Source organism: Micrasema longulum, unplaced genomic scaffold, assembly GCF_059751315.1.
Source record: "Micrasema longulum isolate JH-2025_06_02 unplaced genomic scaffold, ASM5975131v1 h1tg000976l, whole genome shotgun sequence".
NCBI classification, from domain to species: domain Eukaryota; kingdom Metazoa; phylum Arthropoda; class Insecta; order Trichoptera; family Brachycentridae; genus Micrasema; species Micrasema longulum.
Window position 1 is genome coordinate 323,400 of NW_028278166.1, and position 20,880 is coordinate 344,279.

Sequence of the window (20,880 nt, forward strand, 5' to 3'; positions counted from 1 at the left end):
GACAGAAGAAATAAGTTGAAAAAAAACATAAACAGACCATACACGACTTTAATATTATAACACAACCAGTTTTAGATGTTCTGATACCAAAGTACAGACAACAGAATAGTAATTAGGTACTGAAAGGATTGTATGGAGGGGGTAAGGCAGGGTGGGGTGGAGGAGAATAAGAAGGGTGGGTTTTTCTATTTATTGGAAATATTGAAAACAGGGGCGAAGAATTTTGGAATACAATATTATTAATTAAAGTGTTGTCAGAATTTAGATTTTTTTGTATTTCAATATTTTATACATTATTCAGTATTATGCCTTTATTTATAACACGATGTAAAAGTTTAATTTTATGTGAATGAAAAGAAAGATTCTATTGAAAGAATCTATAATACGATTTGCGAATTCATAGAGGCTATTGCTAGTAAGTCCGCGGCGGTGTTCGTTAACTCCAGTTTTTTAATTTCTTGGAGTTTGGCCGATATATTTACAATTACAATCTCTACATGCAATTGATTTTTTATTTGGATTCGTCAAGAATTTTTCCTGAATTGTTAGACCTAATGATAATTACACTTGATGATGGGTAATCAGAATACCTGAAACTAGTTGTGTTGTAATATTTAACTTGTGTTTGGTCTATATTTAAAAAGTTATTTCACAAAGTAACTGAAACAATAAATAGTAGAAACTAATAAATTAAATACAAAGTTTCAATAATCTCAATTGTCTTATTTTATGAGGTAATGAAAATAACCATTAGAGAAGGGATAACTTAAGTACCTCAATATAATTAGATTTTTTAAGCAGTATATTAAATAAAAATGAGCAAAGATACAAAAACACAGGATAACATATAGAAACAGGGGTTATTGGAATAGATTATGTGATTATCAGATCAAACAAATTTCGATTTGATAAGGTTTCACTGCAATTGTTTCTCAAACGCAATGTTAACCAAACCACACGAAGCAATAAAATGCTTTATAACAATATTAAATAAATCAATTGCCAAAAAAAATACAAGCGACTAAGAAAATTATTTCATATTTATTAAAGAAGCTTTTAAATTGTGCAAGAAACAATTTTTATTATTTTTGTATCTAGTTTGCATTGGGTCCAAAAAAGTTCTACTTAAAAAAAAAAATTTTTGAATTATCCAACAGCTTGTTCTATGAGACGACAGTTTTTTTTGTGGTCTCATAAACTAGCGATATGAGAAATATACTTGATATATCATGCATTAGTCACGGAACTTTTCAAATCCATACTAATTTCTATTTTATTTTATCTTAATCCACAAATTGAAATTAACCTGCAAATATTCATCCAACTCGACTTGACCATTCATATTAGTATCAATCTCTTTAAGAATCTCGTGCAACTCTTCTCCGGGGACCTCCTCTCCATAGCTCTGTGGAAAAAACACAACACAAAGCATAAGACACTTATCGCACCATCACAACACTGAAACATTGCTGTGCTATGTGTATACAATCAAATAAGTTTGTATGTGCAAAATCATACATTTAAGGCAGTGGCATGAAATTGTGTTAATTTTTTACTCACTTAAACATAAAACATGGGGATTGAATTTATTCAATATAATTATGGTTGGATATTTTACTGCTCTATTTTAAAATATATTTGGTCTCCTTTTATAAGTTCCACCAGTATAAATTAGAAAAAGTTATGTAAATTCTAAAGATTTATTAACTTCAAACTATTGATTCCCCTTGAATTTAGAATTAATTAACGTGGAAACTTAATCTTAAAATATTATGTAGTAAAAGGACAATTACAGATTTTATATGAAATTATGACTGGTTGGACGTCCTCAATTTAACGAATCTCATAACGTTTGATCTTCCCAAAAATGTGGCACTCGACAAATACAGGCAGCGCTATTTTATAGTAACAAAGATAGTACTAATTATAATATTCACTCACTTATTCAGAGTCTAGATCCGATGTTTGAACCCGGTCTACCACAATTTGATTCCAATTTTTTAACAGTTGAGTTATTTACAACTCTTTGAACTTGTTGAAAAGAAATTTTTGGGTAAATCATAAAAACACAAATATTTATTTTTATTTTTAAAAAAAACCAACTTAAATCTATTAAAAATTGCGTGTACTTTGTTTTGCCATAATAAATTATTATTTTAACAGTGGTAGTGTTGCGTAAAAATAAATTGTCAACTAAAAGTTGAACATTTAAGATGTATCACTTTACGAGTAAAGTAATAGAACAAGGTGCTTATCTTTGAGGAAATTACTCATGGTGAAAGAAAATATACATTGAAACATGTTCAAGGAATTGACTGGGAAAAGCGTGACTGAAGTTAACGAATATATTGTTTTCACAAAGCACAAATAATTATCAAACAATATGCCCAGTCCATTGTCCACTTCACGATCAATACTACCTGAAGATAATCAGACAACTCCATTTGTCCACTATAAGTAAAATCTATATCATTCAAGAGAACTAATATTTCTTCATCCTTCAGTTTTACACCGATTACCTAGAATTACAAAATCTGTACAAAAACATGAACTTAACAGCTTTAATAACTGAATAAGTATAATTGAATGAATTCGAGATATCCTTTATTTGTTTTTGCTACATGGATTTATGTTCTTTTTGTTCAGTTTCTTGTATATTGTTTCTTCATACAAGTGTTGCAATTGACTTAGGCCATACATTTAATCAATAAATAACAACTATAAATTATTTATATATTGGTTTGTCTGACCATAGTCTTGTTGAATTATAACAGACTGCATTGGATGCGAAGGTTTTTATCACTAATATTTCACTACTTACAATTTACCTTGTGCTTTGCAAGTACCGACATTTATATCCAGCATGTTGAATAAACATCGCAAATCTAAATGATGTAAATATTTTCAATAAAAAATAAACAACTATTTAATTATAGCACCATTTTTAGAATGCAAGAAGTTATAATCTACTTAGCCTTTTGGACAAGCCTTTATACAGTTTCTAAACAATTAGACATTTCGAGCTATGATCGCTAAAACATTGTAACTGACAAAAATAATATTTTACGGGAGAATGTTTTTTTCCAAATTTTGTTTTGAATATTTATTTCATTGCTGTCAATAAAATAAATATTAGAAACACCATTTGATTCTTAAAGTATATTATGTTTTATGTTTTGGCGATCATGACTCGATGTGAGTCATATTCCTAAGAATGGTTTGTCAAATCAACTGTAATATGGTGTAAAATGGCATTGTTTTACCTTAAGACCTCTCCTAATATCATTAATAGATACGTATCCTTTCCTGTCCTTATCAATGATTTGGAATCTCTTGATATACGTATTAATTTCCTCTTTAGTTAAGTTGATTGGTAGTTTATCCTTACTAGCGCGGTTGACCATCTGTCCCATTTCATTTTGAAGGAATTCAGTAGCCACTTTCATTTGTTTCTGAAACCCAATGCATCATGCTCATTAATCTTTAATAAATTATGGAAAAATAATGACAATCACAAGAAAAATGTTTCAATACCTTCTTTTCATCGCTGGACCATTTAAGTTCTTCGGCCATGATATCAATAATGCCAGGAAGAGCTTCTTGTGCGGCTTGTACGTTAAGGAAAGCAAGACGTAATCTTCTGGCAATCATGTCAATAGCTGTACAAGCATATTCTCTTACTCCGTACCTAAATAAAAGGTCAAATGTTAATTATATTTCCATTTATCTATGTTAGAGTAAAATAAATTTTAGATAAATATTAAACTCCATACCTTACTTCGGCATCTATATAGGGGAACTCGGGGTGAACCTTACGACCAATGATCGGCCAACGTTTCCCTGTTAACGCAGCCATTTTAGCTACAGCAAATGCACGATCTCCGTACGACATAGCAAGATGTTGCGCTACCTATTAAACAATATGTTAAATAAGAAAATTATATTAAAATAATAGATTTTTGAACAAAGTTATTTGTTTTATTATGGAAATATTATTTTCATCATTATTAAAATTATATCATACCTCGCACTCGAGGCCAAAATCTTGCACAAGGCGAATGTACATAGTTGGAGTCCATCCGTGAGCACCTTCAATAAGAAACCCGTCGGTCTGGCAATCTTTGTATAGAGGAGTTAAGTTGGCCGCTGAAATTACAGTACACGATTACCGATACAGTGTTATCTAATCTTAAATAATGCCCAGTTAAAATATATAAAGAAAGCATATGAATGGGTTGTTAGATATTTGTCCCAATCTAGAACCACTTTACTAAGAGCAACAAATATTTAAGAAGTTTTAAAGAAACTTGACAGGACATACATTCTAAATTAAAATAATAGATTGAACTAAAGCATCTCTATCACAGAACAGTCATAGAGACCGTGAACAAATTAATAGTGTATATAGTGGAACCTCTATATTAAATTTGTCATTTGTCTTACATTCAATAGCTGCATCAATAGCCTCGGAAGCCATCGCTCTGAAAGTTGTCCATTTACCTCCAGCAATAGTCACCAGACCAGCCGGGCTAACATGAACAATATGGTTTCTAGCTAAAGACTGGGTGTCTTCCTTGTTGGGGTCTGATACTAGAGGCCGGATACCGCTCCATGCTGACAATACATCTCCCCGCCGAACTAAAAATAAACAAAGTTTTATGTAACCAAAGCAAATATCTAAATCTTATTTTTGAATCAATGAAAATACTTTTTTTAAATTATGATCTATTTTGATTATCGTACAGCATTGAAGGTTATAATGTTGTTGAAAAATCTTATGTAATTTTTTGTTCTTTGTGCTTTGTTACCATTTACTTTCTATAGTACTATTTTATGTGTTACTCTATATACTTATATATACCTACATATTTAATTTGAAGTGCAAGTTGCTAGTTTTCGAATGTATTAGTTGAAACTTTTATTTGAATTTAGCAGGTTAACTACATGCTTTATTCTTAATTGATTAAAGTTTGTTTATGTTTACCAAAAATTTTGTATATTCATACGTATTTCCATTGTAATTTTACTTCACCACTTTACAAACTTACCTTATTTCTTTACTTTGTTAACCTATGTATGGCGTTAATAAATAAATAATATATGTTAAATGCAATGGATATACATATTTTTATTAAAGCTATGGTTTCTTAATATGTGGGGGCCGTAACAAAACAGCCGTCCTAACGGTTACCAGGGGTGATATTCCAAACGCTCTCACTGCCATAGAAAAGATTTTTAGCTCGCGCATTTTGTATGTAAACACACAAGATAAAAGAGTTTTCTACGGCCGCGAGAGGGGTTCAGAATAGCACCGCAGAGATGTCAACTTAAAGTAAAGAGAGCGGTGTTGTTATCTAGCGGCCGTGATCACCACTAATTAAATAATTTTATTAACTTATTTTTATAAAACTGATACGTACTGTGGAGGTAAATGAGCATTATGAGTAGGTATATTTGAAAGATAAGGAGTCATCGAAAACAGAAAACTATCATTTGGAGAAAAGTAAGATGGTTAAAAATCATGCTACGCAGTGTGTATTAATAAATGTTCACCGCTACAGAAGAAAAAACGTTCCCAAACTGTGGCCGTTCTGCAAATGACAGGACCACTGTTCGACATTCTGCTCACAATCAATGTTCTCTGGGAAACCTGCACTATCTGGTTTGTAGAGATAACGTTTTAATGATGTCAACAACTGCTACATGATGGCACCGCTCTCCAAGGAAACAATAGCTTGGCTTACAGTCTATATAAATGAATACAAGTTTTCTAAACTGCCATGCTTCCTTGAGTATATTGCACTAATGGTACAGGCATAATTTACAATGTTCCTTATATGTAAATATTTATAATTATAAGTATTATTAAAAATAAATAAATAAATATTTTACATTTAATATAGTAGTTTTATTTACCTTCAACGTCGGGATTGAGATAATTCTTTACTTCTTGCAGAATAAACATGATTTCATCTTCTGTAGGAGTTGGGTTGTGTGTTATCTTACAAGGGAGATCTGTGGTGCCTGCAATAGTCTGCCTGAGCCAAGGTAGGAAGAAGATAACTCGCCCATCGGATGTGGAAGGATCAAGCAATCCCATCTGGTCAGGACTGAAAAAATACAAGTTGAATAAATACTTTACCTTTTACATTTGAAAAGATGAATATTTTTGATTTTCAGTGTCAAAAATCATCAAATACCTATCAAATAATACGTATTTATAAAAAATAACATGGTCATGACACCAGACTTGTATATCCGACAGAACCAAAGAATGACAAAAGGCCACAGATAGTAGCGAGAAGTACTTTTCGGTATGCATAAAGAGGGCGAAAGGGACAAGACCGCAAAATGTGTTCAGAAGATTGATTAGGATATCCAAAGTGGCACAAATATTAAAAACGTATCGTTTTTCATTAAATTGACCATGACCTGCTTAAAGCAAAGGTAGTCCGGTGATCACGACAGCACAAAAACATGATTGTGCATCTGATCTGCTGTGAACGACATTTAACCATCCAAAAAGTAATAAAGTATTGAGCATACTTTACTATAGTGTACCACAGTTTTTTGACACAATACAGTTATGATTTTATTTAATTTTTTAAGTGATATATATCGTTGGTCGGCGTGCATTACCACCAATGTACGATTTGACAAAAATGATATTTTGAAATTAGTGGGTTTATAACTCTTATTGGATGTTTCCTAATCATGCAATATGTGTAGGACCAATAGGAGACAGGCTTTCTGAAGAAGAACAGTACCGCGGATCGGAGTAAATAATGTGTTAGGTTCAATTTTAAGAATAGTTTTTCTGTCTCCTGAGAAAAAAATATTAAGTAGATTGGCTATAATGCACGCCGACCAAAGATATGTGACTAATTAGAATTATTATTTTGATTATGTTATTAATGTAAATTCAAACAGATTTCTTCAAAATTACCTGTAATATCCTGGAAGTACAATGTGAACTCCAGAAGATGGACAACAGATTTCTTTGACTGTAGGATCATCCATTTTCCTTATTGTATCAGTGAATGGACCGGTAGCATTTATGATGGACTTGGCTTTTACATCCCACTCTTTCCCAGAAAGCTCATCCTAAAAATCACAACAACCAATGAATCAACCAATAATAAAAGATTAAGAAATTCATGTCAGAATAATTTTTATTTACCTTTAATCTGGCTCCGCTAAGTTTTCCTGCAGTTTTATGTAATTTGGTAACAGAAACATGATTTGCTACTGTGGCGCCATGCCTGGTAGCCGTCAGAGCTATGGCTAAATTCATACGAGCATCATCTTGTTGACCTACAAACATATGTGAGTATTGATAATTGGGAAAAACACTGTTATTTATTGAATCATTCATTCACTAACACTGAATTTAATTCACAGTGTCAAAGTAACCCAGTAAAGAAAATTTATCCCTTTAACACTTCAACAATTGTGCGAAAAATTACTGTTATTTGAGCTTATTACTATTTTAAAAATGAAAACAAAATATTCTTACCATCATAATAAACTATGGCGCCACACAATTTATCACCTTTAAGCATAGGAAATAACTCAAGAGCATTTTTCTTAGAAAGATAATAAGAACTCTTAACATTTCTGTCTCCAGCGACCAAATCATACATTTTAATGCCGAACCAGAAATACGGGATTTGCCACCACCTAGAAATAAAGACATTTTAAATCCAGAGTATTTTTTTCCTAATTTGTTTATAAGATAGTAGATGCTGTAAATTTTTCACAAATATGTCATGTAAAATACAAAAGATACAAAGCACCCATTATAATTAAAAATTTCATGTGTTTGACAAATAAAATTTGGTACTTTATAAAGTGGCAATTAGCAATACACTTGCCTGTTAATCAAATTGCATTATTTACAAATAGTTTTTGAAAAAATCTAATGGTATCAAAAGTGTCTCGCTTTCACTCGTACAATTGGCGGGTTTATTGACATACGCAACATCTTCCGACCAAATATCAAGCAAATGAGAGATGTACAGGTTGAAACATATGATAACACTATGAACAAGTGTGCGCTGATCTATTATTAGAGATAGACGTGCCCTGAGCCCTCAAAAATTATGACACTTCATGCCCAAACAACTCATGCCCAAACGCTCAGTCATGCGAAATGTTTAGAATCGATACTGAAATGCCTGCTTGTGTCGTGAAAGCATGGAAAAACCGTTCAGATAAATATTGTAAAAAGGATGGCGTAATTTTTTTATATTTAATAATTTTGCATTCTATGATTTATTCAAATATTTCAGGGCCATTTTCAACGAATCGTAAATAACTCAATATTAGAAAATAAGATTCAAGTTGGGGCTGAGTGGGGTTCGAACCTCAGACCTCTAATCCGTGAGTCTGCACTAGCCACGGGACCACAACCCGATTCTAGTTTTTCACTGGTAAGTATTTGTTTGTAAGTGATTAACAAAGCTTTAAATAATTAATATTCAAAGATAAGTAATATTTCTTGTTAATGTCAATCTACACCTGCCGGCACAATATGGAAGCTCTTCTTACTAATAGGAGTGTACTGGTAGGAATACTTTTTAAAAAATATAATAAATGTGGGTTAGTATTATTTTAGCATTTCTCAAAATCCAGTTAAAATAAACTAATTGGGAAAAAAATTAAGAAATCAAACAAAAAGAGTCTTCCGATTTTAGGTAGTATGTGCAGTCTCCCTAAATGCAGCCCGGTGTAAAAAAACCAACAAGGTAACTATGGGTACGTTTTCGTGTCACTAATTAAAAAAATATTTTACTGTATCTACATATGTGTTGTTATAGGTCGATGCAAGTACGTAAATGATATATTCTAATAGAAATAAAACAAATTATATCAAGGAAGGAAAGTATAGTAAACAGGAAAAGGAAGGGGAAGAACAGAAAGAGTCCCTTATATGTTTCGAAGATAGGGGTCACTTACGCCTCATGCCTAACCTAAAAAGTTCTTAGTAAAATAACTCACGTGTAAACGGGCAACATAATAGGAAGGGGATGTGTGAGATGCGGTGCAGATGCGAGCATATTAGCACGTTCGTGAAGCGCCTCTTTCACCATGCGGTATTGTTCTATATCTAGCTGCATGATGGCCTTCTGCAGGTAACGAACCCCTCCATGGATCAACTTGGTGCTGCGACTGCTTGTGCCACTTGCAAAGTCATCAGCCTCCACCAAAGCAGTCTTTAATCCTGCAAAAAAAAATTAATTAGCTGCCTGTTTTATTTTCAAAACAAGCTATTCAAAGATTTATTAAATCGGCATTAACTTTGTATAATAACATTATTAAATTAAACACTTTGTTATGAGACCATTTAAATTTATTTAGGGAATAATACGTTTATAACAACTACACCTGTAGATGAAATGATTTGTGCTTTCTGAAATAGTGTTCCAAAATAAATTCAAGTGATCTCATTACAAAGTGTTTAATTTAATACATTTTTTCCTGCTCATTAAGACCAGTTCTTGTTCTTAACATTAATTCTCTAGCCACCTTCAAGAAACGTCTGAAGCATGAATATATATCCTTAGAACCCTGACCCTTACTTCATTTTATTGTTTTTTTTAAATATAAATTTTTATTCATTTTCTTTCCTCGGCCCCTCTTTCTCTCTCTCTTTCCACACTCATTACCTGATTCCACATTCCTCATCCTTTAATAGGTATAACAAAATGTTCTTTTATTTAAGTTAATATGTACAATTGAACGTAGTAATACAGAAAGCAGCCGTAATAATAGAAAGTAATAGAAAAGTGAAACTGAGATAATAGCACTTTTGTGGAAAGAGTGAATTATGAAATCTACACAACAGTCAGAATGTTTTTGACTTTAACAAACGATAAACAATGAATACATAAGTTTTTTTTTATATTACTAACAAGAATCTTATTATGTATTTGACCAGTTTTAATGATTTTTAAAGTACTATAAGGTTTTTATAGTGCTGTGGGTGGTTTCTGCAAATTACGAAATGCTGTTTTTGTGATCGACACCTTTTTCAAAGGCGATAATATATTATTTTTTGTATAAAAGCGGTCCTTACTGCATCCGATAACATTATTATCTCATCTTTCCAAAATTGTGGACTGGCTGCTTTCTGCATAACTGTGTTCAATTAAAAAACAACTATCATTTTTTATTACTTAGATTTTTTTCATGTATCTTTTGATACATATTTTGTTTTTTGACCAGTCTGTTTTTTGGTTGGCTGGAAGATATTGCTTTTAGCAATAAGTATAGCAAAGTACTCATTCTTTGTTCTTGAAGATTGAAATAAATAAACTCACAATATTTTAATATACATGGAAATTGTATTTTGAGTTTGAAAAAATGAATAATAAAAACCAATGAAATGCAACAATTCTTCAATAATCCCTAGATTTCTGCTTCACTGGGATGATACAAGGTTTGATACTATCCATCCATAAACCCATATTTAGGATCTGAGAAGTCAATGATCATATGATGAGTAAAGTTTTGATCTTGAAAACCTCTGGTGGTGGCATCCAAAGCGCAGCCAGCTCCCGTGGCTCCTCCGCCGATGATGAGAACATCATACAGGTCCCCCGACTGCAGAGCCTGAAGTTGCTCGGAGCGAGGTGGCAGGGGCCTCTTCTTGGGAACGCTAACTGCAGCATGAACGATACCAACATTTTTCTGTAAAGTTTAAGTTGATATAAGTTTATTGTGTCAGAAAGCATGGAGTATTGAGACTTATTGTATTGTTTTGAGGTGGGAGTCAGCGCCTCATAAGCTTTCGGTGTCGCTGTGACCTATAAATTTAATTACCAATAAATTTCACTAATTTGAAAGTTTTAAGAGTTTAATCGTACCCATCAAGTCAAGGTTTTTAAACTGTGCTATCAAGTGGGAGTAAAGTGAACAACCCCTTTTTATTTTGTAAAATTACAGCTTTTAGTGAAAAAATACTTGACTGCTTTTTAAAATACAGGATATGGCCAAAATGATTGTTGAAAATCAGAACATTCTGAAAAACACACGGCAGTTTGTCACTCTAGGAGCAACTGCTCTCACATTCTGAGGTTCAACCAGTAGTCTCTCATGTAATTTAGCATTCAGATTCTTTGATGATAGTTCCATAGTGTCCACCAGATTTGTAGGTATATTTGCGGGCGTTTGAGACTCACAGAAGTTCAGTCGGCTTTTTAAAAAATCTTGGTAAAATGGCTAAATCATTATAAATGAAAGGGTTTTTTTTTTTTTTTATATAATTTCAAATATTTACATTTTTACTGGGTTCGAAAAAACATCTGATAGTATTACCTAGAGATGCAAGGCGGTAAAATTACCGCGGTATTTTACGGGAATTTGACCAGATTTTGGTATAATACGGTATTTTTCGGTAAGAAACGAATTTGACGTACTACTTTTTATTTTTCAAAGATATTACAAATACGAGTAGTTTTGTTTTAGGACACTTTACATGACTGCAAAAACCAGGTTTAGATCCATTGGGTAGTTGTCGAGATTTATTTGAAGTATGGGACGTTCAAGGTCATTCGGTAGGTACTTTTTTCACTTTTTTTAATAAAAGAGGTTGTTATGATTTGAAACTTAACAGGATCGGTGGACATAGGGTCCTTAGTAAAACCTTAAGTTTGTGACCTTGAACGACCACCGCTCATGCCACGATTTTGAAAAAAATGGTGCTTAAAATCAGTTTTTTGTGTATAATTACGTCCCCGAAGGTTTTATAGAAAAAAATATACGAAAGTCTGAGAAAATAAAATTTACTTAAAAATCGTAATAATTTATTTTTTTCGTGGGATCAATACTTTCCAAGATACACGTTTGACCATCAAATACATTTTATCAAAATGGCGGAAAAGCGCTATTTGTACTAACTTTTTAATAATTCTTTGATAGTTGACCTACCAAAAGTCATCATCATCATCATCATCATCGTTCCATGTCCGCTACCTAGTTGGAGCATATGGTTTTCACAAAGATCCTCCAGGCATCTCGGTCGGATGCCAGCTCCTGCGCATCCTCACAAGTCAGGTTCGCATCTCGTAGTTGTGACATGAACTACCAACTAAATTAGCAGCGGAGGTCTAAGACGTCGAGAACTTGATGCCTCGTTAAGCAGGCTAATCTGAAGTAGCATTACGAAATATAACATTATTTTTATATTATAATGTACACTGTTTAAAGTATTTGTAATACCTACTGCCTGTATATTTGTACATTTCAATACTTTTATCAGAATGGATGTAAAATTGCGTAATTTTACCAAAAGGGGTAGTAAAATACCCGTAGTTTTACGATTATTTTCGTAAATGACAGTATATAATCGAAATGTACAAATGCTGGCATCCGACCGAGATGCTGGCATCCGACCGAGATGCCTGGAGGATCTTTGTTAAAACCATATGCTCCAACTAGGTAGCGGACATGGGACGATGATGATGATGATGATGACTTTTGGTAGGTCAACTATCGAATAATTATTAAAAAGTTAGTGCAAATAGCGCTTTTCCGCTATTTTGATAAAATTTATTTGATGGTCAAACGTGTATCTTGGAAAGTATTGATCCCACGAAAAAAAAAATTATTACGTTTTTTAAGTAAATTTTATTTTCACAGACTTTCGTATATTTTTTTCTATAAAACCTTCAGGGACGTAATTATACACAAAAAACTGATTTTAAGCACCATTTTTTTTCAAAATCGCGGCATGAGCGGTGATCGTTCAAGGTCACAAACTTAAGGTTTTACTAAGGACCCTATGTCCACCGATCCTGTTAAGTTTCAAATCATAATAACCCTTTTTATAAAAAAAAGTGAAAAAAGTACATACCGAATGACCTTGAAAGTCCCATACTTCAAATAAATCTCGACAACCACCCGATGGATCTAAACCTGGTTTTTGCAGTCATGTAAAGTGTCCTAAAACAAAGCTACTCGTATTTGTAATATTTTTGAAAAATAAAAAGTAGTACGTCAAATTCGTTTCTTACCGAAAATTACCGTAAAATACCGTAAATTACGGTATTTTACCGCGACTTTTGGTAAAATTACGTAATTTTACATCCATAGTATTACCTATAAACATAAATATATTAAAATATAAGAATTATGACTAACTTCCTGAATGGCAATCAAATGTATTAACCACAACCTGACTGTAAAACCACTAAACTAATCCGGGTAATGATTGCATTTTAATAACAATAAAAACATTTTTGTAATTTCATTTCATTTTGTTTTTTTAAATGTATAGCCAAAAAGTATTTTCTAGAGGAAAATTCACAGATAATATGAAGTATTAAAAACATGGATTCATTATTGGGCCAGTGATTGTATTATTTTAAAATAGGAATCAATAGAGATGAGGTACTTAATATACATTTTAATTATAGATGATTCATTCGAATGAAAATAATCAAACACATTCGATTACTCAAATCATTGAAATGAAAGGCCGAATGCAGTCCTACTGTCTCAGATTTCAAATACATGACACTAAAAAAATATGTGGGAACGACAAGCGCATGTGCAAATTAAATTCCATTAAAACGCGAAAACAGCAACATTTTCTATGTCGAATAGATTTTTCAAAATTCTAATATAAAGATAATGGATATTCCAAATTTGTGGATTAAAGTAACACTCGTCTTTTATTTATATAATAAATTCTAATATAAAAGATAGTGAATCCATTAAATTCAGTATCATAATGCATCCTTATCAGTTATTCGAGAATAGGTGAAAAAACAAATAACGAAGAAATATTAGGTTATTTGAAGCATCGATTTTGTTGTTCGTGAGAATATTTTAAAAAAAATCTTTAGTCGAATTGAACAAAAGTTTATACAATACTCCCTTGGAAGCGGTATTTATTGGTTCATTGGCTAAAAATAAACAAAATTATGGTTTTCATAAATTAAAAAAATATTATGTTTATACCTGTAAGTAACACAAACTTTCTTGCTTTGGCTATGTGTAAAAATGCTGAATTTCCTTTACGTTTTCCATAAATAGTAAGATTTTCAAATAAAATATTCAAACAGGCATACTAACACAAACAAAAATAACATGTTTACTTGGTTCACCGACAGACACTAACAGATATTAAGCATTCAAATGCACTGTACCTACCTACATAGATAAAACAGGGCCCCGATTACTGTGGGAAGTTAACATTTATCTTCAATTTTATCTACAAAGTAAAATTAAGTTTTCTTTATGAAAAGCAGAATATGAATACATTTTTTTCTTATAAACATGTGCAATTATAAGTTACCGACGAAGATATTTTAAAGGTTCATGCAAATATACTCATTTTCGTACACAAATAACGGTTTTTCTTTATAGACAATCAAAGATAACTCTGTTAACTTCAGATTGTAATCGGGGCCCAGAACGGGTACACAAAGAAAAATGTTTGCTACCGAAAGAGAAAAGCTGCCCGAAGGAGCTCTCTGTAGCCCGACAGCCTAAGAAATCCTTTCAATTTACCTTTTTAGCAGAGTCGTCTCCCGCCAGGAGGTAGGCAGTGACGGCGGCGCCCCCCAGAAGCCCGGCGCCACCTGCCGCCAGCTTTCGCCAGCGCCCCGACATCTACTCGCTCCAACTGAAAACAGTAATTTAAAAATAAGAACAAGCATTTTAACATCACACTCTCCCTACCAACTAACATACATATCATACTAAATTCTCCCAAAATTCCAATCCTGAAACTACACCTTAATGCTAGAATTCCTTCAAATACACCTTATTCGTTTGAGATGTCAGTCTATCAAAAACATGACATTAGCGAAACACGAAAATGATGATTTGATTAATAATATTTTGAATGCATCCAAATATTTGTAGACAAACCCTGGATTTAACTCTCGAGGAATTTGATTTAGATTCTAGAATCTAGATTGACAGATATTAAACATTTCCTAATAAGTAATATAATTAGTTAAACTCTCACTTGCACCAATAAAAGCTCTCTTGCTTCACAAGTTACGGAGCTCCATATTGAGTAGGATAGCGAATGTAATAGTGTGTACATAAATTAACTTGTCATAGGACTGCCAATGACAGGTCATAAGCAATGTAAATGCCTAGACTCTCATATTCACTTATCTAGTTAATATTTCGTATTGCTCATTCATCAATATTGTAAACGAGACAAATGCTAATTATTATAGTAGTAATAAAAATAATATCTAAATTTAATTATTAGTTAATTGATAATTTAGTACACATAATATTTATTTATATGCATTGTTAAATGGTGGACTTATTGCAATTTCCAATATTTTCAAGTCGATCGTAAAAATGCTAGTGAATTTTTATTTTTACGAGAAATAAATAATATCTACTATACTGACCTGCCAAGCCTAAAAGTCGTATTTGATGAATTGCAAATTTTATTGTTTTATGCTTTGTCAATCTGATTTCTTTTTTTTTCAATAGAAAAATAATATATAATTTACAATAGAATATCTCATATTTGAGAAGCAGAAATGACTTGTTAGCTTAGTAAATACGTGAGTGAGGCGAGGCTATCGAATTCATATCACAAAATCAAATAAAACTCAAAACTTTTTTTTTTCAGTTATACTTTTAGGCTTAGCAGGGCAGTATAGCGAAAAAGGAATTATGTTGGAGAAAAGTGGAGATCGGGGATTAAAAATCTATGATAAACAATTCCGAGATTGAAAAAAATATTTACACTCCACTCTCTTAATATTTGATTTTCTGAACACTTTCTTCTATTACCCAATCGCAAAGAAAATAACAATTCGCCGGGGAGATTTGGAACCATTCCAAGTATTCTACAATACAATTCAATGTAAATCTTACAGGTGGTGTCTCATTATTTTAAGGCGATAAAAGATCTAAGCCGGGATATGACAAGACAGAAAATCAAAATTGCGTAAAAATGGTAGGTAGACCTAGATGTGTAAAATAGATGTAGGTACCTAAGTATTAATTGTAATTAAGTTAAAAACAGTAAAGAATTCATATCACAAACAAGCACACAAATAAATTTCGGACGACATTTTGAAAATAACAGTAATGTGATATTCAGCTTTGTTTATTTTTGCTTTATATTTTAATTGCTTTGCCACAACTAGGGCTTCCAGTCTCGACACAAATTTTAGTCTCGGCCTGGGCCTCGATTATGAAATATAATTGAAGATAAATTCCCTCTAGAGATTATAAAGATATACTACCGACCCCCCACCTTCAAGTTTTGGGTAGGTACATCGATATGAATCAAGGGGAAGCGTACGTCACGGTACACATATCTACGCTCTAAAATGACATAGCTTCAGTATGACGTCATAGTTGAAGATAAAAGTCTCCCGAACGACTACAAAGGTATAGTACCGATACTTCCACCATCAAGTTTTGATGTAAGTACATCGTTTTATACCGACGGGTCTACAACCCCTCGATACGTTTATCTACGCATTAAAAGTGTCAAAAAATTTGTTCCACCGAGCAATTTTTCCTTTAATTATGATTTATTAAAATGTTTAATATTTTTGAGGTTGGCACTTTTTTTCTTAAAAGCCTATTAAAAATATGAGAGAGAAATAAGTAAGTTTTGAAGTCGAAATAAATTCCGACATAACTGTCACTTTAATAAAACGGACGCCTAGATGTAAAAATAATGTCGCTAGGTTCTCTCCTATTAACAAATAAGAGTATCTAGGCGTCAGACACAGATTATATGCGTCAGAAAGTTACCACTCTAAAAAAATAATTTAGTTATTATATTTAAAAATAAATATAGTTATTATATTTCTTCAATCTGTTTTACTATTTTTCAGAGTGTATATATCGAGACGTTATAGGAGCCGGCTTTGTAGTCGATCGGTAGATACATACAGACGATCTTTAAGCGTACCGTCTAGGTATTTCCAAAAGTCATGCAAAATTCATATTCAAGCGAGCATTTTTTGCTTGAATTGGGATTTCTTGGAGTTTATAATCGCTTTGAAGTGAGCACTTTTTATTACAAAAGCCTGTTTAAAATATAAATGAGAACTATTTTAAATGTTAATGACGTAAGGAACGCGGACAGTTTGCAGTCATTCCATTGGCTTGTTTCGAACATATGATGTCGATATGACACGTAGGTAGAACATACCGAGGTAAGATACAGATAGTACAGAAGTTATGTATACCGTCTCGATATTTACAGACGAAGATAGCGTTCATAATCAAGGCACAGATTCGGAGACCAAGTCTCGAGATTTCGAGACTATTAGATACAAACGATAACTCGTATAAAAAAGTAGTGCACGTGGTAAATAAATAACCTTATAGCATACTTTTAATGAAACTTTTAACTAAAATGAATATAAAACATACTTAATACATATAGGACTCCATACTACAGTCCGCAATACATAATGTACATTGAAAGGAAAGAAAATGTTCAACGGAAATTTTAAAAATACCCTAGATCAATCGCTTTGCGGCAAACTACTAAACAAAAATGATTTTTCACGCTTAGATTGTGAAATTCAACCTTCATTTTCATGATTATATTGTATTATAGAAAATGATATTATCATCGTTATATATGTATTTTTTTACTATTTATTTTTTAGGAGAGCGTTTATAATCGTACTGCTGGGCTGGTATTCCAAACGAAATTATAGCGCGGTATAGCGCGTTTTTACGTACTAAATACGCATTATAGCGCGCTGTAAACGCGTTCGGAATACCAGCCCTGGTCTCGAAATGTCGATACTTGCATCTCGAGAGTCTTCATATTGAAAATGTCTACTCTCGAAATCTCAAGAGTCTCAAATCTCGAATGAAAGCCCTAACCACAACAGACCAAGAGGCCTAATTACTAATTACAGACGTGAATAACCTAAAACACCCGGGTTTGGAAACAATCTAATCTTTATTTATTGATTTAATCCAATAGTATTTTTTTTGGCTATTGGTTTTCTGGGAAGATGAAAAGTATAGTTCTGTATGGACAAGACAGTGTTTTTGAAGATGGCTGCTCTCAGGCGAAAATCTTGAACAAGGAAATTAAACCGAAATAAGTCCACTTCGTACTGTTAAGATAATCATTTTCGCCTACCATGCTAAGGTCCCGGGCTCAATTCCTGGCAAGATCAACATACAATATTTGCTTGAAAGGTGGTTTTACACTACAATATTGCATTATATCCTGACTTTCACCCGAAGCATAAAAAGTTTTTTAAACCAACCCTTATGGATTGGTATATAAATAGTTAATTCATTAATTGAATGCTTAACTACAACGATATGTTCCGAAAAATATGAAAGTACAATAATATAACTTAATATATGAAAAAATTGTTTAAAGGAATATTAAACTATAAAAAGATAATGATGAAATTCAGTGGCACAGGAAATAAGATATAGAAAATGTTTTTTTACTAGCAATAAAAATCGGTAATTGTAAGGCGAAGTTTCTGGAAAATGTATGAAAAATTGATAAAAATGGTTTAAAAAACAATAACAAATCAATTACATATAGCGTTGACAAGTTACAACAGGGATGGAGGTCATTTTGGACGAGGAAATATGTAAGTCTAGGCATTTAGAGGGCTTATGACCTGTCGTTGGCTGGCTTAAGTGGCCACTTGACACACTGCGTAACATTAACTATTTTACCTATGTGTTAAAATCCATATTTCTTCAATGCTTCCATCTGTTGATTTTAGTGAAGTTAAAGAGCTGAAACCTTTATTGTTGTGAAGAGATTCATCTGATTAAATAATTTCACATATTTGGCAACGCCTGAAATCAATTTTCCAATTTCGAAACTTTTTCTTGGACCGGTTGGTTTTATTACAATATTTTGAGTTTGTCCAAATGTTTGACAAAAGACTGGATTTCACTCCCTAGGGAGTCATTAATGTCTGTAAATGCCTAGACTACCATATTCCTTCTCTAAAATGTTTTCCATCCCTGTTGTAATTTGTTAGTTATAACCTTTCCCTCACTAAGCATCCAAAAATTACACATGATCCGAACGGGGGGACCAAACGACCCCAGCGCCTACTTGTATATAGCGTCACGAGAATAAATAGTTTATGATCGTGCAATAATTTATTCATGTTTTCACGTGTTTTACTCATTCGTGTATTTTATTCATTTTTGTTAGTTTGCCGAATGCTAATGTGTATATATACTTTATAAAGTGAAATCGACCCTTGAATTATTTACGTTTTTTTTTGTTTTAATATTAAACGATTTGAAAAATTAAAAACAAAAACTGGAAAATGCTTCTTTCTGTTATTTTCACGATTAAAAAAAATATGGGGCAAATAGCTTTAATAATACTCAAGTTATCGAATTAAAATCGGTCTATGGTGGATTCGAATCCCCCCTTCGGTCCAGCTAGGTTAATGACTCCTTAGGGGATGAAATCCTTCTAAGAAAGTCTTTTGTCTACAAACATTTTAAATATTGTAATTTTAGCGTTATTACGTGTTGTGATTTTTTAATATATTTTTTTGTTATATGGGAGTTGCTTTTTTATTTACCTTGCTTATAATATACAAGTTTATATTTTAAGAAGTGGATTTTTCTGCAATTTAATATCTTTAAATTTATCTAAACTTTTGGGATCAGGAGGAATATACTAATGTGGGCCAATCAGGAACTTCTCAGCATTTGCTCACGTGGAGAGAAAACCACTTAAAACTCTTCAGGAGAAGCCGGCCAGTTGGCAGTAGTCAGTAACAGGCCTTCCCTACTTTAATTTATTTTACCAATTGCCTGCACTATATTGATCATGTATGATACTACAATGTGTGTTGTGATAGATTTCCGGTTTCCGGGTGGCCATGTTTTTCAACGTTTAGCGTATTTTGACAGGCAAGGGGTTCTCCTTTTAAATGACAGGAAAACTCACCAAATTGAACTGGAGTAATTTGAAAATTACGAAACTTACAAAAATCATAGCAATGAAAATGCGATACATGAAAATTCTAAAAATATTTATTTTGGTTAGTAATAAAATAAAAAATCAACTGAACTTCCTCATTGGTATGGTAATGGCAGAAACTTGTAGGTACTTTGTTTTAAGTTTCTCGTCTTTTTAACCCTCATGACCCTAGAACACCGCCCCAATAACTCTGACAGCGCACAACACGGGAACCAGGAATAGATTTGGCAGGGTCTGTCACAATGGTAGAATGCAGTTCGGTGCGGTCAGTGAGACTTGTGGGTAACAAATATTACCTACTACAGTAGAACTCCTACCGGACCCCATTCGGATAATCGAAAATTCGGATAATGGTTTTTTTTCCGAAAAAGGGGTCGATTTAAATTAATTACTGTATAGAGGCTTTATTGACAGACTGCATTAAAGCATTAAAACAAGTTCCGGGATAATTGCATTGAAATATTTTTTATTGTTGTTATCAAAAACATTTTTCACTTTGTGGTATGACATTTTACACTTATTTGTTTATAAATTTGTATAAACCACTTCATTTTTTTAATTACACTTAATACTAGTATAAACCACTTTATTATATAAATAGCAACGCGTGTAATTATAAGTTAGTTGTAATGTAAGCGGAATGGGGAATGTTGTAGAATTCTACATAAAAGTGGCCACTTGAACCCAACCTATGACAGGTCATAAGCCCTGTAAACGCTCGAATATCCATAATCTTGAAACAAAAATTCTACCCATCTCTGTAGTGATATAAATAATAATATACCTACTCCCCCTTGGGATAAAAAACCCAGCATTGTGTGTGTATAAATATGTAAATATATATACATACCAAAAATAATATTGTGTAAATAAGTGTAAATCTTTTTTATTCTTTCAACGCATTATTTCTCCCACAATTTTCTTTTATTTAA

General features: G+C 32.4%; 1 protein-coding gene across 1 annotated transcript in view; it reads right to left on the reverse strand.

The window, feature by feature from the left end:
- The window catches only part of Gpo1 (glycerophosphate oxidase 1), a 33,058-nt gene that overhangs the window by 996 nt on the left and 11,182 nt on the right, over positions 1-20,880 (reverse strand). Inside the window, exons 2-14 of the mRNA XM_088232339.1 lie at positions 14,518-14,632; positions 10,527-10,692; positions 9,001-9,223; positions 7,517-7,680; positions 7,181-7,314; positions 6,947-7,104; positions 5,917-6,110; positions 4,444-4,638; positions 4,025-4,146; positions 3,774-3,910; positions 3,535-3,688; positions 3,264-3,452; positions 1,307-1,405 (exon numbers count right to left, since the gene is read on the reverse strand). Coding sequence (XP_088088465.1) covers positions 1,307-1,405; positions 3,264-3,452; positions 3,535-3,688; positions 3,774-3,910; positions 4,025-4,146; positions 4,444-4,638; positions 5,917-6,110; positions 6,947-7,104; positions 7,181-7,314; positions 7,517-7,680; positions 9,001-9,223; positions 10,527-10,692; positions 14,518-14,619 — 2,037 coding nt within the window. The 5' untranslated portion in view covers positions 14,620-14,632. The remainder of the gene's footprint in view (positions 1-1,306; positions 1,406-3,263; positions 3,453-3,534; positions 3,689-3,773; positions 3,911-4,024; positions 4,147-4,443; positions 4,639-5,916; positions 6,111-6,946; positions 7,105-7,180; positions 7,315-7,516; positions 7,681-9,000; positions 9,224-10,526; positions 10,693-14,517; positions 14,633-20,880) is intronic.